The sequence below is a fragment of the Engystomops pustulosus genome, chromosome 3, assembly GCF_040894005.1.
Source record: "Engystomops pustulosus chromosome 3, aEngPut4.maternal, whole genome shotgun sequence".
Classification (NCBI taxonomy): Eukaryota; Metazoa; Chordata; class Amphibia; order Anura; family Leptodactylidae; genus Engystomops; species Engystomops pustulosus.
Genome location: NC_092413.1, coordinates 184,909,315 through 184,926,029, shown reverse-complemented (window position 1 = coordinate 184,926,029; position 16,715 = coordinate 184,909,315). Strand labels below are relative to the sequence as shown.

Genomic DNA, 16,715 nt, shown 5'->3' with positions numbered 1-16,715 from the left:
AGATACAGCAGCTCCAGGCAGCCATGTTACAGCAGAACATGTCAGATTCATGTGTAGCTGATGTCTGTGTCTCTCACCTGTATATTAGGAGGATGCAGCACACACTAGCCATGCTTTACTATACATTACACACAGACATGAGCAGGGGGAGGGGAGGGGTAACAGGGGTGACATCACTGCCTCTGACCATGTGACCAGCCTCATTTACATGATAAAGAATAGATGATTTTACAATGAATAATGTATGAAATAACTAGATAAAGGCTGGGATAAATCCTTGTGAGCTGCTCCAACAGGTAGTAGTGACAGGACTAGTGACACAGACCTGATGACAGGTGTCCTTTAATGTCATTTAGGCAATAACATTAGACATAAAAACACAGAATAAACCTTACTTGGAGTCTTTCTCATTTTCAGCATTGAGCCGATTGGCTTCCTGAGCTTTCTCTGCCATCCAGCGAGTCACCAGCTCCTGGTTATCCTCTGTGGTTTTCCGCAGCTTCTCTTCTAGTGCGTTAAAGGTGATCTGCAGAGCGTCGTACTCGTCCTTCAGGGTTTGGTTGACGCGCTCCAGTTCCTGCAATTTATTCCGTAAATCCTGACACTCAGTCTGGAGGTCACTGATTGTGCGCCGATATTCCTCTATTCTGTAAAGCAGTGATTCCTTATGTTAGTATGTTAGACAAACTCTGAAACTATAACACTACCAGGGAATCCCTTTCTAGGCTCAACAATCCCTCAATAACTACTCGCTGTCGCCTGACAGCAGGCACAGCACATGCGCAGGCTACAGTGATGTCTTTTGGCATTACTGTGAATGCCTAAAGACAAAAAAAAAAAAACTCCTGATCCGGCCACTGGATTTCCTGATGACCCAAGCACAGACTGAGATACCGGTTTGCAGTCATCCGTGAGGACCTCAGGGTTGTCTGGGAGTCTGCTGTTAGCAGTTGATGTCACAGACAGACAGAGTAAAATATATAAAAATTCTTTAGTGTATATATTGCACACATATTAAAATTCAAATCAAAAGATATATAAAAGTAAACACATTTGGTACAGTTCAACTCAATTGTTGCTTGTTCTCCCCATAAGCCTCATGGTAATACTGCACAACCTCAGGCCAGGGGCCCACTGTGGTTGATCCATGAAAGATGGACTGCACGCTGGCTGGATTTCATGGACTGACCATAGTGAAGGATGGGATTCTGTGTATCAGTCTATCAGATATGATAGAAGGAGCCTATTATTCCCCCACAAAACAGCAGCACCAATCAGTTTTGTGCCTCCAGCCTTAAAGGAAATCTACCATTTGAAAATGGTCATTCTGACACAAACATACCTTTACATAGGGGTAGTTAAGCTGATGCTGGAGGTTGTCTTGTTTGGGCACAGAAATCAGTTTTGTTCAAAAATCGATTTACACAATAGGCAAATGACCCATTCGGTGCTCCTGTTCCGCTGACACAGAGCGCTCGGTCACTAGCATAACTATGCACGCAACTTGCGTGATTGAAAGTTCTCCCCCCACCCTTTCTCCCTCGCTCCAGTCACGTCAACACGCTCATGGGAACAATGGCGCATGTGCACTGTATCTTCATTTCAGACAGCCGCACTGCAAAGCGGACGGCCATGCATAATAAAAATACACCACGCTTGCGCTACTGCTCCCGAGAGCTCGGTGACGCGTGCATAGTTCTGCTAGTGACCAAGCGCCTTGTGTCAGGGGCACAGGAGCGCCGAATGGATCATTTGCCTGTTGTATAAATCTATTTTTGGATGAAACTGCTGATTTCTGTGCCTAAACAAGGTAACCTCCAGCATCAGCTTACCTACCCCTATGTCAACGTATGTTTGGGTCAGAATGAACTATTTTCAAATGGTAGATTTCCTTTAAACCTGGGGAGAGAAGATGCCAGGACAGATCTTATTAAACAATAAAACAAGAGGTGCAGTCACACTGGCATTGTCTATTATACTTACACCATTGGTCTAGTGATTTACTAGGGTTTATTTATAGCACATGAGTTTTGCTCAGAAAGTGTCATGTCAGTGACCATTGGGACAGTAAGGAAGCCAAATCTACAGAAGAGGTTTGTACTCACGTTTCCTTGTTGGCCTGGATCTCTTTGTCCTTCTGCTGCATCAGATTGTTTAGTTCTATCACCGTCTGAGCGAGCTGAGAGGGAGGGACACAGGCTTAGTGACAGCACGCCAAAAACAGATCGAATGTGAGAGCTGAAATAGTCATTCCCCCTGCAGCTACACAAGTCCAATCTACGCTTATTGGTTTGACAAACTCAAAAACAGAGTTTATCTCAAAGCTAACAGCATTTGTTTCACAGCCCTTCACCTCAAATACATGATGCCCCAAGCACAAGGTCGGAAGGAGGAGGTGGGAGGGGTGAGGACTCTTCCCCCCTCCTTCCGCCATAGGCAGACGAGCGGCCGCACTCTAAATCTGTCAAAGTATAGGGCATGTCCTATATTTTGAGGCTGGGCATCCCGACTCGGTCATGGGGCAGTAAACACTGCGTGCTGTGACCAGGAGCCATTGAAATCTATGGCCTTGAGCTACTTAAAGGGGTTTTTCCACGAAAGGAAATTCTCACATCTCAATCCCCTTGTGAGGTTTACACAATAAGGATCATTTTTAACCCCTTGCATTACAATTTTCTCTTTAAAATTTTACTTTTATTGCGGTTTTAGTTCCTATCACTCCCTAGGCTGCTTAGTGTAAAATCCCAGAGTGGGACAGGGCCTCTCTAAGCAGACACATTATGATCCATATAGTTCTGTGGGGTGACAATGTGGTTAGATTATCAGGCTACAGGGGTATATACACTTTTATCTGGCTTTTGACATTGTACTAACACACTGACACATAGAAAAAGAGATGAGACAGATGAGAGATGCATGAGATGAATATTACACAGAGGCATGACAGACTTTTACACTGTCAGCTCTGCTACATATCTGTTCTCATGGATATGTGCCTGCCTACCCCTTCCACCGGATCACTTATCTGCTTGCAGTGTGCAGCTTCCCTTTCCTCACCATGTGCTGTTTGCTGGTAGAAAGTGAATCAGTGCATGTGTCAGTGTAAGCTCCCTGCTGTACTTCTACAGGATCAGAGCAGAGAGAGACAAATCTCAGCTCCACGCTGTCACACAGGAATCCAAGATGGCTGTCTGACCCTAAAGTCAGAAGTTACAGGGTCAGTCTAGGAGCAGCTGAAATTGTGTACATCAGGACTGATACAGAAATATCTCTGTGAAATTCTGTATTTTTGTTAATAACAGTGAATTAGAGAATGTGTTATTTTGTTATCCTGAGTACATTTAAGAAACTTGTCTTTGTGGGAATACCCCTTGAATGGAAATGAGTACATGCGAAACGGATGCACTAGGATGGCATCTTATCTTCCACTAATTGACAATGGCCAAGTTTCACACATGACTATGATCAAAGTAGCAAGAGCTGCATTTTCTCTGATAGGATCAGGTCAACAGACTGAAAACCATTTGACATGTGCACAGCACAATGAGCTCAATGGGGCAGAGGTCCGACTGATGTAGACTAGGACTGCACACAAACAACAAAATAGGTATGAGACCTAAGTGCCAGAAGAATGAATGATAGGGGCATTTTGTAGACCAAAAAACTGGAAAGAAAATGGATAAAAGTGGTATTTTCAGGAAGCCTATAAAACTGTATTGCTCAGGACACCGGTTGCTTTACCTCTCCGCGCTTTTTATGAAGATCAGTCAACTCCTCCTGGTGCTTTATCCTCATCTGAGCCATGTCCTGTAGCAGAGCTTCATGTCGCATCCCATCCGGGCCTGGGCTAAGAGAACAAATTATGTAAGGTTAATGACATAACCTGCCCCTTCAACATAATTGCTCAGCAGATAAGTGATTCTGTGCAGCTATACAGTTACATCTGCACTGTATTCACCATCACTTTCTGAGGGTGGCAAAGATTAAGGAAGAAAGAGAATTACTGTATAATTTCGGCAGAGTTTAAAGGTCATCTACCACCAGGATGAAGAATTGTAAGCCAAGCACACTGGCACGCTGGTGTGTGCCCCCTCTGGCAGGATCTGCTCTTCTTGAAGTTCTTAGGACATTGTTGTTTTTTTTTTTTTAAGTTTTTAAAATTATGAAAAGGATTTACATCTATGGAGCCCAGAGCCCCTAGGCTCATTTGCATAATCTGCATAAAACCTTTAAAAACAAACAAAAAAAAACAAGAAGAGCAGATCCTGAGAGAGGGGGCAAGTGTGCTTGGTGGTAGGTTATATTGAAGACATTGGGGCAGATTTATTAAGCTACCCAAGAGTAAGAATGTGCTTAGTTGTCCATGGCAACCAATTACAGCTAAGCTTTTCTTTTTACCAGAGCTCATGAATATTTTAAAGGGGAGCTGTAACTGGTTGTCATGGGCAACTAAGCACAATCTTACTCTTAGACAGCTTGATAAATCTGCCCCATTATACACATGCAAGACATCCATTATTAGTCTGGTGAGTGCCATCAGTGATACCATAGAATAGAAACTTTATTATCCCCATAGGATAATAAAGCATTAGATTAGTGAGTGTCTGACTACCTGCACAGTTACCAAGACGGTTAGGGAAAGAATCACTGTCTCTTTACACAGCAGACTCATCACCAAACCCAAGCACTGGAAACTCTTCAATCAGCTGACTCAGTCCAAAGACCACCATTAAGGGTGATGCCACACATGGCGTTTTGAACCCGTTTTTGATCTGTTTTTAAGCAATCCGTTAAGAAATGCATGCCTTTTTTGAAAACGCATCCATTTGACAAGTTTTACAAATTATCAAAAATGCATTTGTTTTTGGACAGAGTGCTTAAAAAACAGGTTTAAAATGCCATGTGTGGCATCACCCTAATAGAACAATCTCAGAAAACCTTTATAATTATATGTCTGGTCACACACATGACGTTTAGACACTGGTCTCCTGTACCTGATGTCATGGCGGTTCTGATCATACTTCTCTGCTTGCAGCTTTTCAGCCAACACAGATTGAAGGTCAGATTTTTCAAGCAACCTGTTATCTGTAGAGAGAATACAAAAGCAATTAGCAGAAGAGGAATCCTCTGCGCCTGAGGGATCATGGAGGCAGCAATGGCAACTCTGTGCCCTTGACCTACGGCTCCCTGCCAGGAGAAGTCAATACTATCCACAATACAATGTAACAGATCAGATGTGCACATGTACTATGGAAAGAGCAATGAGGTTTTGTCTGGGTACCATACGAGTAAACGCTCAAACAAGTGTATACAGTATAAACATTTGTGGAGGCCGCTCTGTAAGACATCAGTTTAGTATCTAGTGTGGCAATTGGACAGTAGTGGTACATGCTGTCATTTTCTCTCCATGGCCTGATAAATATACATTTTCACTACAAAGGAAACGTGCCAAGAGAAAATTAGTTTTCCTTGTTTTAAAACTACCGTATATACTCGAGTACAAGCCGACCCGAGTATAAGCCGAGACCCCTAATTTTACCACCAAAAACCGGGAAAACCTATTGACTCGAGTATAAGCCGAGGGTGGGAAATGCATTGGTCACAGACCCCCCCCCAGTGGATAGCCAGCCTGCCCCGCATAAAAAAAAAAAAAAAATTTATACTCCCCCTCCGGTGGCCCCGATGTGCAGCACTGCTCCCCCTATGTCCGCGCGGCTACTCTTCTTGCTTCCGCGCCGTCTTCTTTCTTCTGCAGGGCGCCACCATTGTTCTCTCCCAGCCGGCGCCTAGTAAGACACGCCGCTGCTGACCTCATACTAGGCGCCACCCGGGGGAAAAACATGGCGGCGCCCAGCAGAAGAAAGAAGACGGCGCGGAAGCAAGAAGAGGAGCCGCGTGGACATCGGTGGAGCAGCGCTGCACATCGGGGCCACCGGAGGGTGAGTATATAAGTTTATTATTTTTTAAGTATTGACTCATGTATAAGCCGAGGGGACGTTTTTCAGCAAATTTTTTGTGCTGAAAAACTCGGCTTATACACGAGTATGTACCGTAGGTTTTTTTATATCAAACTGTTTTCCCGCACATTTTTAGGTCTCTATGTATTTTTATTAAATAGGATTATATTGCGCAATTTTTACTCTGGACACCATGCCGACACAGAAATCACCTTATTTACACCTATATGGAAAATCCACTTAACTAAAAGGTGATGTCACAGCTTATCAACTCCATGTACAATGTCCTCTATATAGATAACACTGATCTTATCTCCTCTCCCTCCATTTTTTTTATTCCCATCAGTTAGGAGAAGCATAAATTTTGATAAATCCACATCCACTTCAATAATGATAACACTGATCCATCCTGACATCACTACTGACAATAGATGATGTCACTGCTTATCTCCTCCTCCTCCCTGTACAATGACCTATATATAGATAACACTGACCCATCATTACATCACTACTGACAATAGATGATGTCACAGCTTATCTCCTCCCCCTTCCTGTACAATGACTTCTAGTGATGTAATGATGGGTCAGTGTTATCTATATAGAGGTCATTGTACAGAAAAGAGGAGGAGGAGATAAGCTGTGACATCATCTATTGTCAGTAGTGATGTAATGATGGGTCAGTGTTATCTATATATAGGTCATTGTACAGGGAGGAGGAGATAAGCAGTGACATCATCTATTGTCAGTAGTGATGTAATGTTGGGTCAGTGTTATCTATATAGAGGTCATTGTACAGAAAAGAGGAGGAGGAGATAAGCTGTGACGTCATCTATTGTCAGTAGTGATGTAATGATGGGTCAGCGTTATCTATATAGCGGACATTGTACAGGGTGGGGGAGGAGATAAGTTGTGACATCATCTATTGTCAGTAGTGATGTAATGATGGGTCAGTATTATATATATAGAGGTCATTGTACAGGGAGGGGGAGGAGATAAGCTGTGACGTCATCTATTGTCAGTAGTGATGTAATGATGGCTCAATGTTATCTATATACTGACTCCCCCTTCCTGTACAATGACCTCTATATAGAGAACATTGACCCATCATTACATTATTACTGACAATAGATGATGTCACAGTTTATCTACTCCCCCTTCCTGTATATTTTTCATTCCCATCAATTGGGAGTACAGCACTGCAGAATTTGATGGAGCTACATACATGAAGATGATTATTATTATGAGGAGAAGCATACATTTTGCATACATCCACATCTTCAATAATGGTTCCACCGTCCTCATCCACACACACTTAGTCAAGACACAAAAAAAAACAAAACACCACAACTTTCTTTGAAAACAATAATTCTTAAATGGCACTTAACAGAAATAAAACAAATTGTTATAGAACACCCCCACCTCCCAAAAAAACGGCTCTGTACTACCAGCAGCTCTTCTAGCTTTGTGGTAGCAGAAAAGTTTCTATACAGGATACAAGGTGTTAACCGAAAGGAAGCTGTATCTGTGTGACCATGAAAAAGCTAAAAAGACAGCAACCCCCGAGACAACCCTGAGTGGCTCCACACACAAAGGGCGCATTTATCGAAAGTAGTGCAAATTAGTTGTGCAAGATTGATGAAAACTGGCATTGTCGTTATTCAGAGCTCCCTCAAGTCGCAGTAATAAATGTGGTACATGGTCCGAATTAGCACTGGATCGCCCCTTAATGTGAAGAACTGTTTGGCACGTAGCCCATAGTGCGCTACTTTATAAATACATTCAGACAGTGCAAATTCAGACAGACGCCCAAAGAGTCAGATCTGGTGCCACATGATACACGGGCCAAAACTATAGAGTGTAAATTATATTAAAATTATAATATGTAGAGACTTCTTGTAACATATCAGTATAATGCCTGGAGTTCCATACTGGGCACTGTGGTCAGTCTGTGAAATCTGGCCAACGCATGGTCGCCCCACAGTCACCTCCTTCGAGACTTAGGTCCCTTGCACACAACCAGGTGCAGGAGGGGGTAGGGGCGAGGAGCGCTGTCCACAGAAAGCCGAGCATCCGCGCCAAACAAAACAGCAAAATGTAGGAGATATCACACATTGCACACTAGTCACCTGGTAAGTTCACAGTGACTGGGTGATCTGTGGCCAGATCACAGCCAACGGTCGTGTGCATGAGGCCTCCGTCTTTTAGGCACTGGAATTATGTTCAGTATTCGTAAGCCAAATATTGAACATATGGTGGTCATTTCTCACACAGCAAACCACATGGTCAGAACTCTACTGACCAGACTACATCTTGACTTGTGTTTATCAATAAAAGCAAATCTACTGTCAAATTTTCTATGCTTTTTGTTTTCATTTAGTAAACTTCATAATAACACAGGTGATCATTGTCATTTTTACATCCATCTCTCTTTATTACCCTTTGTATTTTTATAAGATGCTGAACGCTACAGGGAGATGCATGTTACCACCCACTGAAAGCATGTAAGGGACCATCAGCTGATAAAAAAAAAAAAAAGGCACTGCTATGGAACGGTCTGTGACTGGCGTGTCTCCTGGTAAGGTTTCTCTTGGTCAGGCTGTGCACCAAAACCAGTAAATATGGAACACCAAACCAGATGTCACCCATATCCATATAGACACAAAGGGGGATATTTACTAAGCAAAACGTGCCAGAATTCTGGTGTAATGTGAGCCATAGAAACGTTTAAGATATCTTGTGCTGAACCAATTTAGCAGATCATCCCCTATAAAGAGCTGATTGGTGATCAATCACAAGCAAGGAACACCCAGCAATCTTATTCTCATTAACTGATGGAGCAGCAGGTCGAGCATACCTCCTTCTGCTCCATTCAATAGTATCAGGATGTCAGAAATTGCCAAGCACAGAGCTGAGCTATCCCCAGTACTCTCATAGACAGTGAATAGGAGTTTTGGAGATACATGAGCACTGTGCTCAGCAATTTTTACCACTCTCATTTTACTGAATCATGAAGGACACATGGTTCAGCTGTTGCTCCATCAATTGGGGAGGACAGGACCCCCATAATTGTGATTGGAGGGGTCCAAGCAGTTACACCCCTGACATTCTCCTTTGGACAGGGGATAACAATCAGAATTGATTCAAGATTTGGAATGAGTGATGTCCCGGAGCCATACAGCCCATGCCTAGACATGTGGTGCCACATCTGTGCCCTACAAGATGCCACACTTACACTGCAGGATGAGCTCCTCGAAGGCATGCCTCTGCTCTCGGTCTCTCCTCCTCAGCTCCCGGGAGATGTGGACCTTCCATCCAGCCCCTGCCCTGTAGCTGGCAGCCATGGTGGTGCTGAGTGCCCGCTGCCCCCTCTCACATGGTGATGTCAGCTGCTGCCCCAACCTGCCATACACTCACAGCGCCCCCTGAAGCACTATACCCACACTGCACACCCCTATATGTATGAACTACCTACAACTCTGCCCCCTATATACACGCCCGCTCCCTCTCACCACACACAAACCGCCTCAGGAAAGCCGCAATGTGTACACGGCGCCCCACCCCAACGACCTCCGTCTATCCGGCACAGTCACTACCCTTCCCCACACTCTCTGTTCAATCTCCTGTGATAAAAGCTGCTGTTTCCGCCAAAGCCCTGATTCCTGAGATGCAAGGGCTACAAGTCGCATAGTGATGACGTCACTCATGAGGCGCATGTTACCGTCAGCGGGCTTTTTCCTCCCTCAAAATAATAACATCGCACCCGGGCGGAGAAGTAGTATCCACAGCTGTCGCAGGTGTCGAGTGTAAAGTCACTTTGTATCAGCCAGAAGAGAATTAGTCATCCTGTGACTTGCGGCCTATTCGCCATTTTATGGTTGGCATTGGTTGGCAAATTTCCCGTACATTTCGCAAGGGGCGTTACGTCACCTGTTGAGGTGCACCACGTGATGTGTCCCGCTGCCTCCTTCTGTAAATATAAACAGGAGGAAGCAGCAGTGTGGAAGATTCTTAGCATCTATTACTCTCAAATAGGCAGTGTTCCTTATATAGGGTAGATACCTTAGGGGTAAACTTGACATTTTATATTTTTTTGTAGGCACTTCGGCAGAGACGGGTTTAGTTGTATGGACATGGCCTGTAACTTATTATGGTTAATCTTAGATCCTGACAAACTACTTTAGGTTTTGAAAGCTGCATGGAGTTTGGGTAGAGAGAAAAAGGGGTCAGAGAGTGTAAACGTTGTCAGCAAGCGGTCCAACCGCAATCCCTTTAATTGTCTCGTATGTGCGTTGCCAGAGGTTCAATACTTAAAGAGATTAACCAATCAAGTCCACAGGATAGGGCCTAACTTGCAGATCGTTGGGGGTCTCAGTGATGAGACTCCCACAGATCACGAAAACAAGGGGTCCCAGTTACCTCAGTGGGACCCTTCGTCGCTTCGGGAGAGTAATGGAGCAGACGGCCGTGCATGACCGTTCTGCTCCAAACATCTTTATGGAGCTGACGGAGATTGCCAAGCTTGGTGCTCTGCAATTTCCGTCGGCTCCATTGAGATGTAAAGGAGGGGAGATAAAGGGCACCCTTGGCGAGTTTTGTTTCTAATAGTTAATGAGGCTGAGTGAGCGTGGGGCATTCAGATTTTTGCTATAGGGGAGGAATATTAGCTCGTTAAGGCTCTCCGAAATGGCCCATGAAGACCAAAATGGGTCACAGTTGAGGCGATCAATAGCCTTCTCGGCATCAAGTCGATGGTGTGGCGGGTGTTATCTCCCGCTTGCCTGTATATAAACAAACCCCACCTGCTCTTTGTGTACCAATTGAGGGAGCCACTCCCTAAGGCTATTCGCCAGGAGCTTAGTAAATATTTTCAGATCTGCATTTAGAAGGCTGATTGTCCTATAACTCGAGTATTCTGACAGGTCTTTACCCTGTTTAGGCACAAGTGTTATGTAGAAGGTAAGCATCGTCTGTGGAATTGGCTCCCCTCTTAGAATCTATTAACCTCTTACCGACATGTGGCGTAGTATTACGTCACATGCCGGGTCCTGGTGCATGGAGAGGGCTTGCGGACTGAGCCTTCTTCATAGCCGGTAAGTCTTTGCTGCATATTGCAGCAAAGGCTTACCGGTAGCGATCGGTGCCAGCAAAGCTGCCGGCGGCTTCAAAAAGATGACAGATTTTTGAAGGTGGGGAGTGAAAAATGAAAACGCAAAAACGAAAAAGGGCTGCAGCGTTAGGGGTTAAACAATGTGCCCATATGAGGTAGGAGGAGAGGAAGGAAAGTTTTGTAATACAGATAGGAAAAGCCATCTGGGCATGAGGCTTTTCCTCCTGGAAGGTCCTACGCCACCTCCTCTTTTTCCTCTGGCGTGATTTCTTGATTTAGGTGGGCCAACGCCTCAGAGGAGAGCTGGGGAAAGGAACACTGAGAAAGATGCTTATAAAGTTTAGCGTTTCGTTCAGAAGCAGAGGAGGGTAGGTCAGATGGTAAAGAATATAAATCACTGTAGTAGGAGTGAAAGAGGTTCGCTACCTCTGTTGAGTGATACTGTAAAGTGCCCTTCTTATCCTTCATAAGGGCTATGAGCTGTTGCCTTTTTCTCAGTTGGCGGCCATTAAAGGAAACCTACCACCAGGGATCTACTTATAAAGGTAGATTGGGTGGTAGGTGCATCTATTGGAAGTGATGATAGCCCTTTTAAGGGCTAATCCTCACGTCCCCTCAATATTTTTATAACTTTTATTTCCCTTATATGCAGAGGCCCCAGTAGCCTCTTTGATCCTCCTACCAGATATCTTCAGCGCGCAGAAGCCTGGTGTCTGCGCATGTCCAATAGATGCACCTACCACCCGATCTACCTTTATAGGTAGATCCGTGGTGGCAGGTTTTTCTTTAATGTATGTGCTTTATTTCCATATTCATAGTATCTATATTTAGAGTATCCTATAATGTGTTCAATGTCTAGTAAATCCAGCTCCCTAATTTTTGAGCGGAGGGTTTGGACACGTCGCAGGAGTTGGGGTGATGGATTGGACACTAACTCTCTCTTAGCCTGTCTCAAGCTCTGCTTGTATTCAGAATATTGTAGGTTCCTGTCTTTCTTCAGTTACGTGGCCAATGATATTGCCTCCCCTCTAAAAACTGCTTTACGTGCCTCCCATAATATTGATACCGAGGGCGCTTTGAGTGTGTTTTCCTTAAAGTAATTTGTAACGATTGCCCGCAAGGACTACCTAGAAGTCAAGGACCAGTGGGGTGTCCTGGGTAGGACTCCCTCTAGTTGTAGTTCTAGGATAATCAGGGCATGGTCAGGCTAAGTGATAGGCCCAATAGTTGGCGATCTATTAGTAGACTACTAAGTGTATGATATTTTATAGAAAATTTACAAAAAAATTGTAAAATCAATGGTCGTTTCAGGGTTTTAGCCTGCATTTTGTCAAATTATAGAGAAGGGTTTTGTAATGCAAAATGGTAATATGATGGAACATGTGATAGAAAATAGGGGTATGTTCACACAGCAGATTTCTTTTTCCGCCAGATAAATCCTTGGCAAGATTACTTTCCATTTGTTTGTGTAGGAGTTCGCTGGATCTGTTGGGGGACATTTATCAGGGTTTGTGCAGCAATTTTCTGGCGTACAAGCCCTGAAATAATACCAATGCTTGTCAAACCGCCCGAAGACTTATGATGTATCCAGCGGCGGCCGGTCTGTGGCGTCCATCATATGCTGGCATATGATAAAAGTCCCTTAAGGGGTGTTAGTGATTTATTCCTCTACAGGCAGCATTTTGGAGATCAAGCAGACATTTTAGTATTAGCCGGGGGTCATGCTGACCACTGTCCAGCTAATGTCATGATTCAGCCATTTTTGTATAACCTGCCTGTAAAAGCTTCTCCTTGACACGTGTTAGAGATAGTTGTACTTCAGCCTGTTCTTTTCCCCTTATCTTGTTTTGGTTAGCAAGAAGCTTTAGGAGCCATTCTTGGTACATTTTGTGGCTGGGATAATATATACATATCTGAGAACAAGGCCTCAGAGAAAACAGTGCACAAGTCATTAACTCTTTGGTAGAATGTCTTAGTGAATGTTCTTGTAAACAGCATTCATTATGGCCAATAGCATTGCAGTATTTTATCACCTGTTCACGCCCCCCCATTGCTGATGACTTTGTGTGTTTGATATGTGCGGCTGCACACTAATAAGCAGAGAGATTCTGCATCTTCTAAGAGACTGGTGTGTCTTAGTGTGTGTTCTCGTCCTGGTACCATGGAACCATCTTTGACTATGAAGGGTTAATTTGAAAGTCACCTTTACAACTGATAAGAACTGTTTTGAGTCCTAGATAAAAATCTCTATCATGGGGTATTCCGGGAATATAAACGTCTCATGATGCTATAAATAAATGAATATAACAAAAATCAATGTCATTAGTCACAAAGCGGAGCTGAAATAGTTTGATTTTATGATTCACAAAATTTTATGGCCTCTCTAAAGTAGGCACAGTTATTATTAAGATGGCTGCCACTGGAAACTACAAGTCCCATATCCTTTAGTTCTCAGTAACTCCTCCTCCCTCTTATTATCTGTCCCCAGTGATGATCTAACAGGTTTTCTTGCTCTGTTACCATAGTAATGATGTGTAACTGCCATCACCACAACACTGGCGGCCATCCTGGATGCACAGCAACCATCCGACAACAGCCAAACATAGTAGTGATCACATGACCTGCCCAGTCAGGTGCAGGACATGTTATGTAGACATGTGACCAGCAGCCATCTTCTGTCCTGTGTCTGCTCCACGTGGAGGAAATCCAGTAGCATTTTGATTCTTCATTACAGTTTATGTCACCATCATTTTCTGCTAAGGGGAGCTAAATTTTAAATAAATTATTACATAATAGCTTATATTTTACTGACCAAGGCTATATTCACACTGCCGTTGCCCGCCCGTACCGTACCGTAGCGGGCAACGGCAGTGTACGGGGAGAGGAGGAGGAGGTGAGCGCAGCTCACCCCCGCCCCTCTCCATAGCAACCTATGGCGCACGGCCCCGTATTACAGGAAAAGATAAGACAGGTCCTATCTTTTTCCCGGGTACGGAACGGTACGGTGCCGCACGTGTGCTGCACCGTACCGCTCCCGTAGGGTGCCGTGCGCCCATAGGAGTGTATGGGGGACGTATATCGGCCGTATATACGTCGGCCGTATATACGTCCCCCATACGTTCGTGTGAATGCTGCATTCACACGGACATGTATTTCTCAGGTCCTGTATCTACAGGCTGTATTTCTGTATAAATACGTGACGTTTTTCATCCGGATGCAGCACGTATTTAACCCGTATTTTATACATGCCCATAGACTTTAGGGGCATACAGAACTGAAATACGGGAGAAAATAGGACATGCTCTATATTTTTATATGGCCAGTATACGGTACGTACGCTCCAGTGTCAAAAACGGCAATATAAATGGTTGAACGTATTGTCCATTGAAATGAATGTGGCCGTATGTAACCTGTAAAAAAACGGTACGTATACGGCCGTTTTTATACGTCCGTGTGAATGTAGCCTTAATGTAAGGACCCATTTATTGCTCATAGCAACTTTGATTTGTTACAGAGCTGTTAAAAAATATGAAAATGGAACCTGTTGTGGGAGTTAGGGCCCATAAGTTGTCACCAACCCATTACGCAGGACAGGATTTTTTGTTATGTTTTGCTATGCACCTTATGGGGTTTGCATACCCCTTTCTATGTTGTCTTGTTTATTGTGAATAAAAAGAAAATAATAAAATGAGCCAGAAGGGCTCTCAGAGTCAATCCCAGAGCCTCGTTGTGCAGCAGATTCTGAGGCTGTTACACTTTTGATCCCCCCTGATCCCTCTGCATCTCCCACCTCCATTTGCCTACTGCAATTTCAGACAATTGGATGGGGGAATGTGACAACCTGTTAAGCTGATACCCTTCTTTTAGCTAAAAATTGTTTCCCTCAGATCCCCCAAATAATTGGTTTTATAAGCATGCCTTGCATATAGACAATACTAGAGTGAATCAAGAGGAACATGGCCTCCATAGGCTGAATCCAGCAGCTTCTCCCCATGTCTTCTCAGCTTTAGCAAGTAATGTCATGTGACCAGGGTGACATCATCTAAGGCCCTTTAGCCTCCTAACATAAACAAGCTGTATCTGATCACATGAAATCACAGATTGTCTCTGTAAAGGATGGGAAGGAGTAGAAGTCTATGGTGGCCTGCTGTGATCAGATATATGCATGGGGTATAGTTTGCTAATGTTAGAAAGCAGAAGTACCTTAGATTATGTCACATGATGTTACTTGCCGATGTTGAGAAGGCATGGGGAGGAGCTTCTGGATTCAGCCCGAGACGCCCCCTCTGACTCGCTCTAGATCTGGCTATATGCAAGGAAAGGTTATAAAGCTGATTTTTAGCTAAAAGAATGGTGTTAGTCACACAATGCAGCCAGTGATTGTACAGTGAAGCCGGGGTGTACTGCGCAAATTACTGTACAGGCGCAGGAAGCACTATAGGTTGGGCTGATCTCTGGGTAAGTATAATGGTTTATATTTTTTATAGTGCATGCAGAAATACCTCAAACATGGCGATTTGAGACACTAAACCACCAGTCCATAAGGCCCAGCAGGAGGTTTAGTGTCCCAAATCCTCCTGACAGGTGCTCTTTTAAGAGGATTTCTCCATTCCCAGTAACATATGTTGTATATGATAAATATGACTTTTTGAGAACATTTGTCCTATAGGCATACTTGCATATACATGCTTTTAGTGCACCAGGAGATCCAAAACACCCAAAGTTTCCCCATCCAGTGTCTTCTGTGCATCCTTGATTATTAACCCTATGAAACTAAAATATAAAACAAATTGCTTCAACCTGTCCCTTTCACAGTAAAGACCTGGACCAGTGACCATATGATGGTCTCCAGGAGGCTGGTCCTCCATGTGATAGCAGTACGCCCCGCTAGCATGCAGATAATGGCGCTGACTGTGGAATAAATAAAGTAAGGAGCGGACAACTTGTTCCACTGAAGGCAATACTTTTATTTTGCTCACATTTAAATATTAGATTCTTGCAGAGAAATGTACAAAACAGTAAAACCTTTGATATTTACAGTAATGCTGAATAGTGCACATGCGGACCATAACATACATAGAACTTGTACCCACACAATCCCTTCATTGTCAATAACCAAAATAGATGCCACTGATGCGTAACATAAGTGTAACGGGTGCATAGATGGGCCTGTTTCTTTCAAAACCTTGGACCTGGAAAGCCATGTACACCTAGTATTACAGCACGTATCACTGTACCAACCTTATATAAAGTGCACTCGTAGATGGAGGTCAGATATAAGAAAACCTGACGGTGTAATGAAGTGACATGAGTGACGTGGAAAAACAAACAAAAAAAAAAGATCTTTTTTGTTGCACTTTGGCACTTTTTATGTAAATTTACCTCCTCGTTCAAATTAAGTTATTCAAATAATGTGCAGTACAGAACTAAGGCGCAAGAAATGCCATTAACTAACAATAAAAAAAAAATAGGAAAAACAGGAACTATGTGATGCTAATTTAGTACCATGATTAACTATTGTATTTTGTCACTCACTTGTAGTTTCGACCGATGGCCTGAATTTTGTATTTCTTACACGGGATCTGTCACCGGACAATGCAGATTTGTGTAGAGGTAGTATAGTATGCGGGAGGTCTGCTCTCCTTTTAACC

General features: G+C 43.7%; 2 protein-coding genes across 4 annotated transcripts in view; both read right to left on the bottom strand.

The window, feature by feature from the left end:
* Positions 1-9,819, bottom strand: part of ATG16L1 (autophagy related 16 like 1) — a 29,628-nt gene extending 19,809 nt beyond the window's left edge. For 2 of the 3 annotated variants that reach the window (XM_072143267.1, XM_072143268.1), the window contains exons 1-5: positions 9,190-9,819; positions 4,995-5,085; positions 3,742-3,847; positions 2,106-2,179; positions 396-647 (exon numbers count right to left, since the gene is read on the bottom strand). In XM_072143267.1, coding sequence (XP_071999368.1) covers positions 396-647; positions 2,106-2,179; positions 3,742-3,847; positions 4,995-5,085; positions 9,190-9,298 — 632 coding nt within the window. In that variant the 5' untranslated portion in view covers positions 9,299-9,819. The remainder of the gene's footprint in view (positions 1-395; positions 648-2,105; positions 2,180-3,741; positions 3,848-4,994; positions 5,086-9,189) is intronic. The other variant, XM_072143269.1, reaches the window with a different exon arrangement.
* The window catches only part of SAG (S-antigen visual arrestin), a 97,614-nt gene that overhangs the window by 50,895 nt on the left and 30,004 nt on the right, over positions 1-16,715 (bottom strand). The window lies entirely within an intron of this gene.